This window comes from Balaenoptera musculus, chromosome 6 (assembly GCF_009873245.2).
Source record: "Balaenoptera musculus isolate JJ_BM4_2016_0621 chromosome 6, mBalMus1.pri.v3, whole genome shotgun sequence".
Lineage (NCBI taxonomy): Eukaryota > Metazoa > Chordata > Mammalia > Artiodactyla > Balaenopteridae > Balaenoptera > Balaenoptera musculus.
The window spans coordinates 45,878,683-45,894,163 of NC_045790.1; the positions used below are offsets into that span (position 1 = coordinate 45,878,683).

The window sequence follows — 15,481 nt, forward strand, 5'->3', positions numbered from 1 at the left end:
TCTTTGTTGAGAGAGAGAGAGAAAAACAGAGACACAGAGAAAGAAAGGGCAGAGAAGGAAGAGGAGAAGAAGGAGGAGAAAGAGGAGAAGAGGGAGAAGAAGAAATTTCAAAAACACTAGTGGAGTTGCTGCCACAATAAAAATTATTCAGATATAATGAGATCAGACCCTTCCAGAAACCCAGAGCAACTCAGCTTATCCTCAAAAGAGCCAGAAGAAGATTAAAATGTTGAATTTTTAATTCCTATCTTCTGTTCTATCTGTAAAAATATTTTACCATAACTATCTGTGAATCCCCAGGAAGAATGTGGCTGATGAAGTCATTTGTTAAGTAGAAGTAAACTAATATGCATTAGTTATTTATCATAGTTTAGACACCATACTAGATTTTTATTTATAATCTTATTATCTGCTAATCCTCAAAAATGTTTTATAAATTAGAGATGAAAAAACTGAGTCAGAAAGAAATTAAGTAACTTGCACAAAGTCACACAGCCAGCAGATGGTAGAGAGAATATTCCATTCCAGGTCTTTGTGACTTCAAAATCCAAATTCCGTAATTCAGATGATAATATATAACAGATTTCCTTCTTTTTCCCTAGCCTTTCCTTAAGCAATTGGCTTCTCTAGCAGTCAGTGGGAAAGAACAGAGCCCTTAGTTCACTGAATCACTTTATAAAGTTACTGGTTGCCCTAGGAGATGTGAAAACATGAAAGAAGTATTTGTCATCCTGATGGACACCATGGTCCCAAGCAGAGGAACACTATGTACAGATGTCAAATAACCAGTAAGTCTAGTGGAATTACTAGGTAATTTTTGATCCTGTGAAAAGTTTAAAAACTTTTCAAAGAGGACATGCTTTACAGAACAACATCCAGTACAAGCTGTGCCTAGCTTAGATGCTAAGTTTGTAGTCATGGGCCCAAGGTTTAACATGACATTACCTACCTTTGAACAGAGTTAATACTCAGTCCAGTTTGGTGTGAAGTTTTCTTTTCTTTCCAACTCCCACTCCCTGACATCAGTTTAAAGCCTATTTACCTTGTTAGCTCAGATAAGAGATTTCTGTAATTTGACTCTCATGGACCTGGATCTGAAAGTTCAAATTCCACAGCACCCAAAATGTTAGAAACCTTTTGATCGATGTGATTGAACTTTTGTACGGGAAAAGATTCCTCCATGGAGCATGTTGACTCCGTTTATTTCAGCTTATTAATACCAGACTGACTAAGTGACACCAGCATATAGCTGAGCTGGTAGATAATGAGACCACACATGTTTACAGTCTCTTTTCAACACTTGTGATCTCACCCAACTGCCTGCAGAGAAATGGTCAAATATAAGATGTAACATCTTGTATTACTTTGTGGTAGAGCACATTGTCACTCCAAGTCAACACAGGTTTATTAAGCTCCTATTATAGTTGTATAGACAGTAAAAAAGATGAATGTTTATTCCACTCTATTAAGAGGTTTTAATGTTGGAAGGTTGTAAGACAGGTAAATAAATAACCATATATAAGGCAGACCAAGAAAAGTGTCTTAAAAGGTGCAAAGTGCTGTGAGGATCCAGAGAAGAGATTAAAGCTCCCTGGGGAGAGATCTAGACCCTAAAGGAGAAGTAGTCCTTAGTCCTTGGACAGACAGGTACTGGGAGTGAAGGAGGCAACAAGTGATGTTTCAGAGAGAGAAAATATCATTAATACACACACACACAAGTCTAGCTATATTAAGGGAATAGCACATCATTAACTTTATTTGGAATTCAGGTTCCCTCATACTACATTTGGAGCAATCTTATCTAAGATTGGAAAGGTTGATTGGGGGTTTATTCTGGAGGACTTAGATATGGAACTGGGAATTTGTAATTCAAGAAGCATTACTGATGTAAACTAGTCACATTGATTTACCATAGTTATTGGTACCCTAGGGAATATAGACTAACCAACTGCTCCCAAACTCTTTTCACGTATAATTTTTATCATTTATAATGGTTACATAGCATTTCATTATGTGGATTTACCAACATTTATTTAACCATCCCCCTATTGTTGGACCTATAGGCTGTCTCTAATATTCTGCAATTGCAATAATTTTTTAATGACCTTCTTTTGCTAATATTTTCCCTTTTATATTACTTCCATAGGCTAGAATCTTAGATGTTAAACTGCTTGGATAAGACGCAAAACAATTTAAGATTGCTGATACATATCTTAAGATTAATTTGCTCAAGGATTTGTGCAAATTTACAGTTCTACTTGAGGTTTCAAATTTAGTAGTGTTAAAAAGGAGACAGCAGACCCAAAATGGAGTTACTTGTGCTAAACCCCATGTCAGTAAACCAAGACTTAATATTTAACTTAATTGCCGTTTCCACAGCCCAGGAATGTAACCTTTAACCAGTCAACCTAGAATTACCTGGTTAGCGCTAGTGAGGTAATCTTCCGTATAGGCCCCTCCATTCCCCTTAGGAAGGCAACCTTGCCTGAGACAATACATTTTTTGCTAATAATTTTCTTTTTTCTGCCCCCTTTCTACCTTTAAAAACCTTTCCTTTTTTACAGCTTGGTGGAGCCAGTTAATTTTAACTTTAATTTACTCAGCCTTTAATTTTACTCAGTTAAATTTTTGTTGTTTAATTTTTGCCCCTGAGTGCCTTACAGGTGCTGCTAAGCCTCTGATACATATAACTCCATGAAAGACTACTACTTTAAGAAGAAACATTTACTCTCAATAAAAGAACTTTAATAAGCTTGACCAAATGACTAAATATTTAGAAAGCATATTGTGTTGAGTGAAACTTTGTGTGTAATAAATAATGAGAGTAATAGAAGATCATTTTGGATGACTGGTCTGTAATTGCCTCAAGGAACACATACAAAGAAAACAAATTCTTTTGATTACTTCCTCAAACAGCCAACACAATGGGGAAAGTGGAGGAAATGTCCCATGAACAGTACGAATAGGGAACCAGAAAGCCTAACATGTAAACTTTGAGAAATGACAGCATTAGGAACAAAACTGCAAAAGAGATCCCCTTCCAGAATAATCTGAGATGCACGAAAGACATATAGTCACTAGAGTTGGAGCCTTATCAAGTCTGTACAGAGATGAGTGGAGTATTTGACCTTCACCATGATTAACAAACCTTTCTTTGAAATTGTGTTGGTGCTGTTGGCTTCTTCCTCTGTCTGCTCCCGAGAGCTGAAACTGGTTCTTTTCCAACAAAAGAGAGTGAACAGGGAGAGTTTAAAACTCTTGAATAAATTGCAGACCTCTTCAATTCAGCAGTGTCTACCACACAGGAAAAACTTCCTGCTTCCCCAGAAGTCTATGAATCCTCACCAGTACCAGAAAGGACAAGCACTGGCCATTCTTCATGAGATGCTTCAGCAGATCTTCAACCTCTTCAGGGCAATTATTTCTCTGAATGGTTGGGAGGAAACCCACATGGAGAAGTTCCTCATTGAACTTCATCAACAGCTGAAATACCTAGAAGCGCTCATGAGACTGCAAGCAGAGCAGAAAAGAGACACCTTGGGCAGTGAGAACCTTAGATTACAGGTTAAAATATATTTCCAAAGGATACGTGATTACCTGGAAAACCAGGACTATAGCACCTGTGCCTGGACCATTGTCCAAGTAGAAATCAACCGGTGTCTGTTCTTTGTGTTCCGACTCACAGGAAAGCTGAGCAAACAAGGAATGGAAACTTGAACCATGTGGAGGAAGAGCCAACTGCAGGCTTTAAAAGCATAGGGTAGGTGGAGCGGTGGTAGGATTTCTCCAGACACTATTATTTCTTTTTGTTTTAAAATGGTAGTATTGCTTTGGTTTTGTGTATATATATATATTATATATATTATATATATATAATATATATAATATATATAATATATATAATATATATATATATTGGTCTGTGCTTTAAGATGATGCACATTGACTACAAGTGTTTTTATTTTGTAATGTCACTTTGTATTTTCTATCAATCTGAAATTTTTATGAGTTGAAATGAGTCATTAATATTTCATAATTGTTCTTCAAATGGGTATATTTTCATAAAAGTTGGCCAAGTAGATATAATGAAATATGTCTCCACTATAATACTTTCCTTATCATAGAATATCCATCCCAATGATTTCTTTATTTGCCAGAAATTGGTAGGAGCAATGAGAAATACTCAGAATAATTTGTATTGCAAGATCTGAAAATATCATCACACACTGAATATTTGTTCCAGGTGACACAATAGAAGCAAAGCCAAAGGACATGAACAAGCAGTTTGCAGAGGAAAACATAAATGCATGAAAAGGGTTCAACCTCATGCATAATAATAAAAAATAGAAATTAAAAGTGACTAACGTGCCATTTATAACCTATCAGATAGATGAAACCGACGAGTTCAGTTTTAAAAACACTCTTATGGAGACTTTGGGGAGGGATGCTCTTATAGTTTGCCAGAGTCCTGGAAATTGGCACAATCGCTGTGGAGGCAATTTGGTGAAATCTATTAAAATTACAGATGCATATAGTCTTTTATCCATCAAGTGCAGGTCTGAAATGTGTCCTATAAAAATACTTGCAGCCATGTGAAATGACTTACATACAGTATTATTCATTGCAATGTTATATATAATATCAAAAGACAGAAAATCACCCAAATCCTTCCAATTAGAGATAGTTAAGTCATATTCACACAAAGGAAAACTATTCAGCTGGAGGAAAGAATTGGGTGCTCTTCCTATACTAAAAAAAAAAAAAAAAAAAGCAAGATGCAGACTATATATAAAACGCTACATTTGAGATTAAAATGTAAAACACATTTTATATTTGACCTTACTTAGGTATGACTAAATAAAGAATATACCAGGAATAAGTTACAATGATGATAACCTGTATTTGGTGGAGTGGGGTAGGGAGAGAAACTAAGGGAGGAGAACAGGGTGGAAGAGGATTTACAGCATATTTTTGTATTTTAATTTTTAGCCATTTGAATGTTACAAATTAAAATAATAAAATATATCTAACAAGTCACAGTAATCAGAAATATACATGGAGGAGTCTTGTTGGTGAAAGGAAGTGTTTGGTGAAGGTTAGAAGAAACAGGACTGAGCCAGCCTGCCCTTGGGGTGGCCCGGAGCGGGGCTAGATGGGAGGAGGGCTGGATAGAAGGGCACTCATGCCAAACGAGAGGAGATGCTGGTGATGAAGGGATTCCAGCTCTTCCACCCAGGAGCTCCCCAAAATCGCCATGGAACAAATGTGAGGCCAGAGAAACTGAAGGTCACTGAGGCTTGTTAACTTTCCCACAGTCACAGCGACTTTTGCCCAATGCGAGAAGCATAGCCGTGGCCCAAAAATCTGGTGCTTATTCTACTACTTTATGTCATGTTCTGCTTCAGATTCATTGTATAATTCTAGTTAAAAGTTATCACTGGCTGTAAAAGCTTGCTGAAGAACATATTCCATTTCAGTTTAATTAACGTGAGTGTATTAACTATTGGCCAGTGCTTCCAGATTTGGATTGAAAGGAACAAGGAGGAACTGAATAGGATCCTGAGACTGAGGCAGGGTCAGCTGCAGTAGTGGAAGAGGGTGAGGAAACAGAGGCTGGGCAGTCAGGAGGAAGTCTTTGTTGGCTTCACATTTTCAGCCCACAGGTTGACCTACTTACCTTCAAGTTCACGCAGAGGTAGGGAAGTGGAGAAAGGAGAAGTATTTATCACACTCAGCTGTGTTTACAGGTTATTTGCTTCTCATGTCTTGAATTTTTGTTGTTTTCTTTAAACCAGGAACCTTTCAGAACCAAATCCATCATTTAGCATGTTATTCAGTTCTCTAGTTAATCTTGCAAGGTAGTTTCTGTTATTCTTTCCTCAGGTGAGGAGAACAAGACTTTAAAAGTCAAGTACGTAACTTGCTCAAAGTAACGCAGCAAGCCACAGAGCTAGCAAATGCCAGAGCAAAATTTCCTCCCAAGTCTGCGCGCCTTGAAAGCCTGCGTTGTATTCCTAGTCACCACAAACCTGAACGGCATTGTGCAATATCACTGGGAAATACAATGATGGCAGTAATGAGAATAATTTGCTCCTGGCTTTCCTTACCAAGTTTGCGTACTCTCATAATCTTGAATTACAGAAAGGATATTTTGCTCCCCCGAACATTTTTTTCTTCAGAACTAAGGTGAACAGAATGGAGAAGCTGCCAAGTGGAAACTTACAGCAGATGATACTCATATTTAGAAGCTAGAACCAATACTTTACATGCTAATGTTTCCCCAGACATTTAGCTTAAGTTGACATCCTGCTTGTATAACTGTTTTAACTGCCTAATACAAACTAAAAATTGCTTGCTTTTAAATATATGTACCCTTTTAAAACTTTAAAACCAGAGTTCTAAGCTTGGAGATATTGAGGAAGAGAAATACTTTAAAAGACTAGACGCCCTGCTAGTAATGCCTGGGTGAGCTCAGAGTAAAGGCAAGTTCATTTGTACTCACAGGCTGAGTCATCTGAATTATCATTGTTACATCTACATGTCCTGAGCTAAATAGATTACTAAATCAAAAAAATGAGTTACTAAATAACAAGTACAGTATCGTATTTTTTCCAAATAAAATATGCATGAAAAATGTCTGAAAAGAAATACACTGAAATGTTCACAGCAGTGCCATCTGGGTGATAGAATTTCCATTCTCTTATACTTTTCAGATTAAATACTTCTCTTATGAATATGGATTCATTTTGGAACCAGGAAAAATAAAATACTTTTATTTTTGAAATTTATAAAAAGAACAAATAGGGAATTCCCTGGCGGTCCAGTGGTTAGGACTCCACACTTCCACTGCAGGGGGCACGGGTTCAATCCCAGGGCACGGGTTCAATTCCTGGTCACGGAACTAAGATCCCACGTGCCGCATGGGGTGGCCAGAATATAAATAAATATATAAGTACAAATATTTTTGAAAAGAACAAATATGGCCTCTTGTAGACATTTGGCTTAGTATGCTTATCTTGTGCAGTAAATTAAGCCCCACCTCCAGCACATCAGAATCATCTGGAGGGCTTGTTAAAGCACAGATCACATGACTCCACCCCCACTGTTTCTGATCTAATAGGTCTGTGGTGGGGACTAAGTATTGGCATTTATAACAATTCCTAGATGAAGTTGATGCTGTTGGTCTTGTGACTACACAGTATTAACCATATCCCTATTTCTTGATAGCCAAGGTAGACTTTTAACAGATGAAGGCATGGTCTCCTTGAGGTTACTGATCTCATATTTTCCCACAGTACCTGGAGAGAAATGGGCATCCTATAGATAGGAGGTAGTTGGTAAGGATAGTTTTTTTCTGTCACTGCCTTTTCACAGCAGCAGATTAAATGGCTTTTTTCCCTCTTAAAGAAGCTGTAATATCCCAGTTACACCCCATAACAATAGCTGCCTTTTAAGGAAAATGATCCAAACCAAGTTTCTTTCTGTAAGAGTTTCTGTTTCTCACGCCTGTGGTTAAGTGAAATCAAAACTACAACTATAGCAGTAATTGATTGGACAAAGAATATGTTGTGGACACAAAGGAAACCACACTTCTGAAAGATAGAGGATTCCAGGGTGAAAGATGACAGGTGATTCAATAATCTCTATTGAGACGTATAGATGTTTGGTAAATAAAGAGATTTGGGGTTCATTCCTTGAATTACTTTTAGCATTTAGCCCAAGTTTTCTCCCCTTTCCTGGAGTCTGCCTGTATTCAATGACTGGTCGATGTAGAGGTATAAAGACTCATACCCCTCACTCCACCTCAGAAGGGTCATCCCAGCTTCGGAGCTCCTCATGGTAATTGGCCAAGGCCACTTTGTGACTGCACTGCAACTCAACATTCTCTGTCTCAGTCCTCCTGGCTTCTCTTCCCTTAAGTGTTGATCCCATAGTACTCCCTAATAAACTCCTTGTATGGTAATTTTTGTCTCAAAGTCTGCTTTCTCAGCATCTGAACTCCAATAGCATAACATATAGAACTTCCCTTTAGGGCCATAGAAAACCCAAACTCACATTCTATTTCTTTGGCCTGGTACATATCCTTTTTCTAATATGTGTTAATATCTCATTCTTGCTATTTATGACTCACTTAAAAATTTTCCCTTCACTGAAAGCCCTTACAGTCTGATTTCTCTGAATCTATTTGTGCCCCTGCAGATCACAACTCTTACCGTGTCACAAACTACATTGTACTATAATCAGTTACTTCTCTTTCTTTCAACTAAAGTGTGACCTACTTCACGGTAGGCAAATGACTTCTTAAGTCTTTACCTGAGCACATAACAGGGACAATCTAAATATTGAATGAATGAAGAAATTTTAAATGTATTAAAAAAAAGAAGGGATATGTCAGTACCATATTGTCACGGACAGTTGTATATGTGAGGAGACTCTGTCTAGAGATGAGAAAGTCTTGTTCACCTGTGTCTGCCAAGGGGTAAAGTGTTTATTTTTGTTTTTCAGTTTCTCTACTTTTCCTGGATGGGATATTTGGATAAGCTATTTCTTGGAGTAAAAAGTGAAGTAACTATCTTTCTCTAATGAAAGGGTGGTTTTTAACCTTATATATTAAGGGCATAATAAAGTAATGGCATGATACGTAGGGCAGAAGTCCAGGCAGGAGCCTCTCTTCTGATTGTTCTGGTCCCCTTAGACAATCCTTTTCTGAATTCACACTTCCTGGGCCTTTGATCCCTGTCAGCCTGGTGATGGTTAGTTGTGCTTTCAACTGCCAAGTAGTATAGAAACCACTGGTACCAACTTAAAATTTTTGTTCAGTTTATAGAAAGCTTAATATGTTGGAAAAATTATGAAGACGATACATGGAAGTGGTGTAAATGGCTCAATTTTATAGTTGTATAAGGTGTAACACTCTTCCCATTGTTCTATTCAAAAGGCAACTTGTTATTGTCCAGAATGGGTGGTCACTGGATCAGTTTTTCTACCAACTAGTAGTAAAGACTTGATGGCAATTTTCCTCATTTCTTTGGATTGTATTCTTGAAGCATTATGGATAGTCAGGAGATAGCCAGCATGTAATGAATATTTAGAGATAAATAGCCAGAGTCACATTGCAAGTATTCAGGGAAGGGATCATAACACCAAAACAGTCCCATGGGTTTACCTTAAATGCAAGAGGAATCCAGCTTCTTAGAAGTGTGGAAACCTGTTCAGCTAAGTTTTCTTCACTGAAGGTGGAGATGTGTACCTCTTAGCAACAGTGGAGCAAGTTTGAATAGAACAAAAGGCAGGTTCCCTTGACCCATAAATCATGTAACTTTTTCTGTGTAAGAGAGCTAAGTGCACATTGTTTTAGTGAAATTTATTCCAAGTTAAGTTTCAGTATAAGCCTTGTACTAAATAAGACATAGATCCCTGGGAGAAATTTAATTATTCTAAGTAGCAGAGGTTCATTTGGGTTCATGTCAGATGAACAAGGTGGTTATCAATCTGATCAAAACAGAGTTAGTTTGAGAGCATTAAGAACTGAATTCTAGCTGGTGTATTATTCAGTATGACAGACATTTTTTAAGTAACATCTCCTAATCTATTCTCACTCCTTGGGAGGGAGGGACAAGTGGAGGAGGAAAAGGCTGGATGGAACTGGGAAGGAAATAAGCATATTTCCAGAGCAAATTGTGCTATTACAGGAAAAATACCTTGAAGTCCCCACTTTTGTCTAGTAGAGGGGTAGGGGAAAGAGGACACACTGTGGGTGGGATAGTGTTCAGGAGCTGAAATGAATAAAATAACAGAAATGTCCCCCAAATGCCTCTAGCTAAGTGGATTTCTACCATGGATTGCAATTAGAAGGGCAAAGAGATGAGTTTGGACATATCAGGGATTCCGTTGTAGCATTCTACAGGGAAATTGTCTCAGAAGATACCAGATCAAGGGTCCCGTGGAAGAAGGATGTTAGAATTTCCATCAGTAGGTTCATGCCGTAAGTTCTAGGCACAAAGTTCCCTGGAGCACTTGGGGTCATATCTGAGGCCTTGAACATCAAAAAACCACATGTGGCATTATATACACGTGGGGTAGAGTGTAAGATTCCAGAGGAAAGATTTCTTCCCCAAAGCATTTCTCTGATTGTCATGTGTTGTCTTGTGCAACTAATGCCTGACATATTAAAAATAAAAAGTCAAATGAAAACAAAAATCACTAACTGTCCTTCTCTTTCACAGCATTCGGGGGTGTGGTTATAAGGGTTGGGCCACCGGAGATCCTAGTGTCAAACCCCATGGCTTTGTCAAAGCTGACCTTCTACTCCCAAGCAGAATTACTGTGATTGGACCAGGTTGTGGTCCTCAGGATGTGTTCTTCTTAGAAGCTCCCTTGTCATCTCATGCAAATGGAACCCTGTGAGCCCACTCTAAGACCCCTGACACAAGCCACACTGGTATGAATCCAAGGACAACACTAATTAAGCTCAAGCTAGGCATCTTCAGTACATAAGGAAAAAAGGTAAAATATAATACATTTATTATATAAATATATTTAGGCAATTCAGATGATGATATCATATCCTGAATAAACATTGAGTAAACTGTGAAACCCATACCTAATAACATGTTTTTGAAGAAATAGATACACCCCCTACCAGGGTACTAGCTCTGCTTGAGCCTTAATTCTCCCTGAGCTGGGCTCAGACTCGGGGGTATAATAGTCTATGCAAGAAGGAGACCTCACAGCTTCTGTACCAAAAGAGAATCTTGCTTCTTTTATGCCTGGAGAATAGGAAGGACCAGATTCCCTCAGAAGCTGATGGAAGATAGTCAGCCATGGACAAAAGACCAGGCCACTGTGTCCTCTGTGAGTAGCACCAGTAGATGTTCAGCCTTGAGGCACAGCGGATCTCATGCTATTTGGGATAAGACTTGTATGGAAAAATTCCTCACTGGACCTCATCAGCAGGTGGACAGCTGGAGATGTATTAGGGGCAGGAGAGGGAGGAAGGAGGGGCTCCTCCTGAGCAGTGAGGAACCAAGATTGGAAGGTTAGAGGACCTTCCAAGGAGTAAGCCTCTAAATGAAAGTAAGTGAATATAGCCTCTGGGAGGATATCAGGGTGGAAATCAGGAGGGGCTTCCTATCCATTAAAAAACTTGCTAAAAAATTACGGAAATAAGGAAAATTAAAGAATAAAGAAGGAGACCCTGGCTCTCTCCATATGGGGGTGAATGTTGACTCTTTCTGGTACCCACACAAGCAATATGGTTTGGTACCCCAGGGTTAAGAAGGGTAACTTACTATTGCAGTGCTATTGAGAATAACACTCAGGGATCTGTTCTCAAGAGTAGAGATCAGGCCATAGAAACTGGGGTTCATGCCATGTCCTCTGAAGAGAAGGGGACCAGGATCCCACCTTCCACGATGACTGCCAGAATTACCTCAAGCACCCTGAGCAGTGCCATTCAATGGTAGCTGTGAGTGAGAATCATCTGTAGACCTCCTTGCCCTTCTCCCTCATCAGCTCCAAGTCCTCATTTTATTTATTTATTTAAATATATGATACAAACTATATACAAATTCGTATACCTTGAAATGTTAACAAGAGCAAAGTAGAAAACGAATGAGTACTTACAACCTCTCCCCCTCAGGTATCCTCTAAGAAAGATTGTACATCTCCCTGCCTGGTTTTTGGTCTTTTGCTCTGCTGCATTATGTGTATTTATAAAGTATAGAGAGGGATGCAGAAATTGTCCCAGAAAAAATATAGAGCAATTTTCATAATATAAAGGAAGAAAACAATTGGGAGACGGATAGAAGAATGGATCCAGAAAAGCAGTGGCAGGAATCAAAAACTGGGCAAATTTCCATGTAGTCAGAGAAGATTTGAAGAGAGGGTCTCCAGGGATTTAGAAAGAGAGGTAAAGGGAAAATATCTTAAGGGGTTCTGCAGTGCAGGGGCTGGAGAAATAGGGTACAGAATGGGGTGAGCAGAATCCAGATGGAAGAGCCTGGAAAAGATGGATTTTAAGAAGTTTTGTTCTGGGTTTTGAGTCCCAAAACGATCTGAATTGCATTTTCATATGCCTTTGCAAAAAACATATTTTTTTGTTGAGACATATGTAATTTTTTATTTAAAGAGAAAGAAAATGTTTTTAATTGGAATTTTTAAAGTTGGTACTGGCACAAAAATAAACAAATAAAACTGCTTTAAGATACCTTGCATACTCATGTATATATGAGAACTGATAATTGAATAATGGTTGTTTTTAAACTAAATGGGGAAAGCTTGACTGATGCAATAAATATTGTTGGGAAAATAGGATATCTGGGAAAAAATTAGATTCCAAATCTCCCACAATACACAAAATGAAATTTGATGTATGCAGAATAAGAGGCAATAAGAGGGTTGGCTCTGAAGGCAGATCACCTGGGTTTCAATACCAGCTTTGCCATACACTGCTTTATGGCCATGAGCATGTTACTCTGCATCTCTGTGTCTCAGGTCATCCAGCTGTTAAGTGAGTATAATAAATCACTGAATGGTTATGGTTATAAATATATGAAACAAAAACAAACATTAAATACTAAAAGAAATGTGTATATAAAAAGTTTTTAAATTTTCAGATAGGAAAGCTCTTCCTGAGTGATGTGAAACACAAGGCTAAAAGGAAATGAGCAACACATTTTAATACATGAATTAAAAACAGAAGTCTCTCCAATACAGAACTATCAAGAAAATGTAAAGACGTGAAAAAAATCTTAAAACATGCAATAGAATAATAATATTTTCAATATAAAAAGAGCTCAAAAAAGTTTAACCCAATAGCAACATGAGCAAGAAATATTGAGGTAATTTTCAAAAGCAGTAATAGCTACAAGTAGATAGTATACATGTGCCAAATAATCAGCCTTCCTAGTGATCATGGATTTTTCATATAAATGAAAAATATGATAAAGAACAAGATAGCTTGGTGATGGTTGGGGTAAGAGCCCACACCTATACACAGTAGAAACATGAAATTTTTTAAAAATCAGTAATTAATTTGGTAAAAATTACCAAAATTTTTGAACCACTGGACTCACCAAATGCAGTTCTAGGTACTTATATTACAGAAATATTCTGTCCATACCCCTGCCCAAATATGAATATGAATTTATTTATAGCAACCCTATTTATATAAAAGGGAATTGTAGTCAAATTAATGTGCTATTATAGAGGATTGGTTAAGTAAACACTGATCCCTTCATATTATGGAATACTACACAGCAATTAAATTCATTTAGGTAAAGAATAGTCACCTAAATCTAAGCTTGTTCATAACATATTGAATGATGTTGAATGAAAAAGCAAATTAAGGAATAAGAATGATTACACTGGGGAAAACTGATGTCTCATTATTCCTAGAGAGTGCGATTTGATGGAATGGAGGGTAGAAATGAGATCTTTAAACTCCATTTTAATTTTTGGAACCTAAGTATCTTTCCCTTTTTTTTTTTTCTTAGTTATGTGTTTAAAATTGACTCTTTTAAATTGTGTCCAGTATTTCTGTTTTTCTGAAAAAAAGGGGGCTTGTCTTAGCTCAGTCTCCCAAAGTTGGAACTAGAAGATGACTGCTGACTTTGTATCACCAGGGACAGTATGGAGGAACCACTTCACTAGACTTTGTTAAAAGGTGAAGGTGGAACAGACAGAATTTTGGATAAAAATATTTTCCTGATATATAAATAAGAAAATTTTAATATGTTTCTCATTTAATGAATAAAACCATTGATATAGCTTTAAATAAGAGTAAGTAACTGACTCTTGAATGCTGATTTTTTTCTTTACTATATGGTTTTTCATAGTAGTTTATGGATGAATAAAGTACCTCCTGATTGTTTTCTCCAGCACTATTCTAGATCTTGGATCTATGTTTCTGCACCTCTTGGTATTAACTTATTTTCTCTTTAGAGCAAATATTTTCACTAAAAAGGATTTCTCTAACTCAATATCTTGCTTCAAACTTACCTTTAGCACTTCCAGGAATTGTTGAATAAGTTACAGCAGAAATTTCTCTACATGTATCTATTCCAATCAGAAGGGATGCTCTTGGATGAAATTAACATGAAGGAAGAACTTCTGGGATGCAAGTTAGGGAAGTAAGACATTAAGAAAAGGACTTCTGGTACAGAATTAGCCAAGATCTCTTACCTGCAGGAAGTATGAACCTACAACAAAACTCTACTAACTCAGAAGGATCCTGCAGCAGTCCAAAAGACCATTGTGGTGTTGCCAGACTAACCAGGTTAAAAAAACTCAGAAGATTATGAACTTACTTGCATCTCTAGCTTACTTACATCTGTAGCTTTCTTGCAAATTTTTAAAATATGTATTTCAGTATCAACAAGAAAATGAGAAAGTATCATCACACTTTGTGAAACTGCACTTCACAGAAGAAGATATAAACTGCACTTCACAGAAGAAGCTATCCAAACCATCGATAAACTTGAAAAAAAGTGATCATCATCGTGACTGCTCATGGGATGTAAGTTAAAGCCAAAATCTCATACCACAACACACACATCAAAACAGCTAAAACTAAAAATATTAAATTAAAAAATTAAAAATACTGACATACAATTGTTGATGATGGGAGTATAAATTATTAAAACTTTTGAAAAGTGCTTGGTAGATTCTATAAAGATAAGCATGTATATACCCTGTGACAAAGCCACTCCACTTCTGGGCATATATCCAATAGAAATTATTGCTTAGATCCACCAAAAGAAATGTCCAGGTATGCTCACAGAAGCCATAATCATAGTAACCCCTACACATGCCAAAGAAAGCAAAAGTACATTAATACTAGAATTGACACATATATTTTGATCTATTCAAAAAACATAGTACATAACAATGAAAATAATGAATTATTGATACACAAAACCAATATGGATGATTTCACAGACATAGCATTGAGTGAAAGAGCTAGATATAAATAAAGTGTCTGAAGTGTGTTTTCATTTATAAGAAGTTCAGAAATTGGCAAAACCAATCCATGGTGATAGAGGACTCAGAGTGGTTAGATTTATGGTGGAGTGTTCATTAATAGGGCTCAAAGGCAGTCTTACTTTTACCTTAAGGAACTGTATTTTCTACTTACTATAATAATTTTGCTTCCTTTTTTTTGCTTCATATTTATCGTTATTATTCCACCACAATATTAAATACTAGAAGGGAGGTAGATATTGTTGTCTTTTACCTAATTTTTAGGAAGAATACAGGCGTATCTTCTTTATTGTGCTTCGCAGATGCTGCATTTTTTACAAATGGAAGATTTGTGACAACCCAGCGTTGAGCAAGTCCATCAGCACCATTTTTCAAACTTTGTGTCTCTGTGTCAGATTTTGGTAATTCTCACAATATTTCAAACTTTTTCATTATTATTATATTTGTTATGGTGATTCATGATCAGTGATCTTTGATGTTACTATTGCAAAAATTATGA

General features: G+C 37.0%; 1 protein-coding gene and 1 long non-coding RNA gene across 2 annotated transcripts in view; both read left to right on the plus strand.

Annotated features, from left to right (window-relative positions):
- The window catches only part of LOC118897136, a 68,007-nt gene extending 52,589 nt beyond the window's left edge, over window positions 1-15,418 (plus strand). The window contains exons 2-3 of the long non-coding RNA XR_005020348.1: window positions 14,372-14,518; window positions 15,285-15,418. This is a non-coding gene — a long non-coding RNA (uncharacterized LOC118897136). The remainder of the gene's footprint in view (window positions 1-14,371; window positions 14,519-15,284) is intronic.
- Window positions 3,136-3,717, plus strand: IFNE (interferon epsilon). The gene has a single exon (XM_036856015.1). It carries the CDS (start codon window positions 3,136-3,138, stop codon window positions 3,715-3,717), a length of 582 nt encoding a protein of 193 aa, XP_036711910.1.
- Window positions 15,419-15,481: the final 63 nt, after the last annotated feature.

What these genes read in the sequence shown, in the direction of transcription:
- IFNE (XM_036856015.1), top strand. Translation starts at nt 3,136, where the DNA reads ATGATTAACAAACCTTTCTTTGAAATTGTGTTGGTGCTGTTGGCTTCT.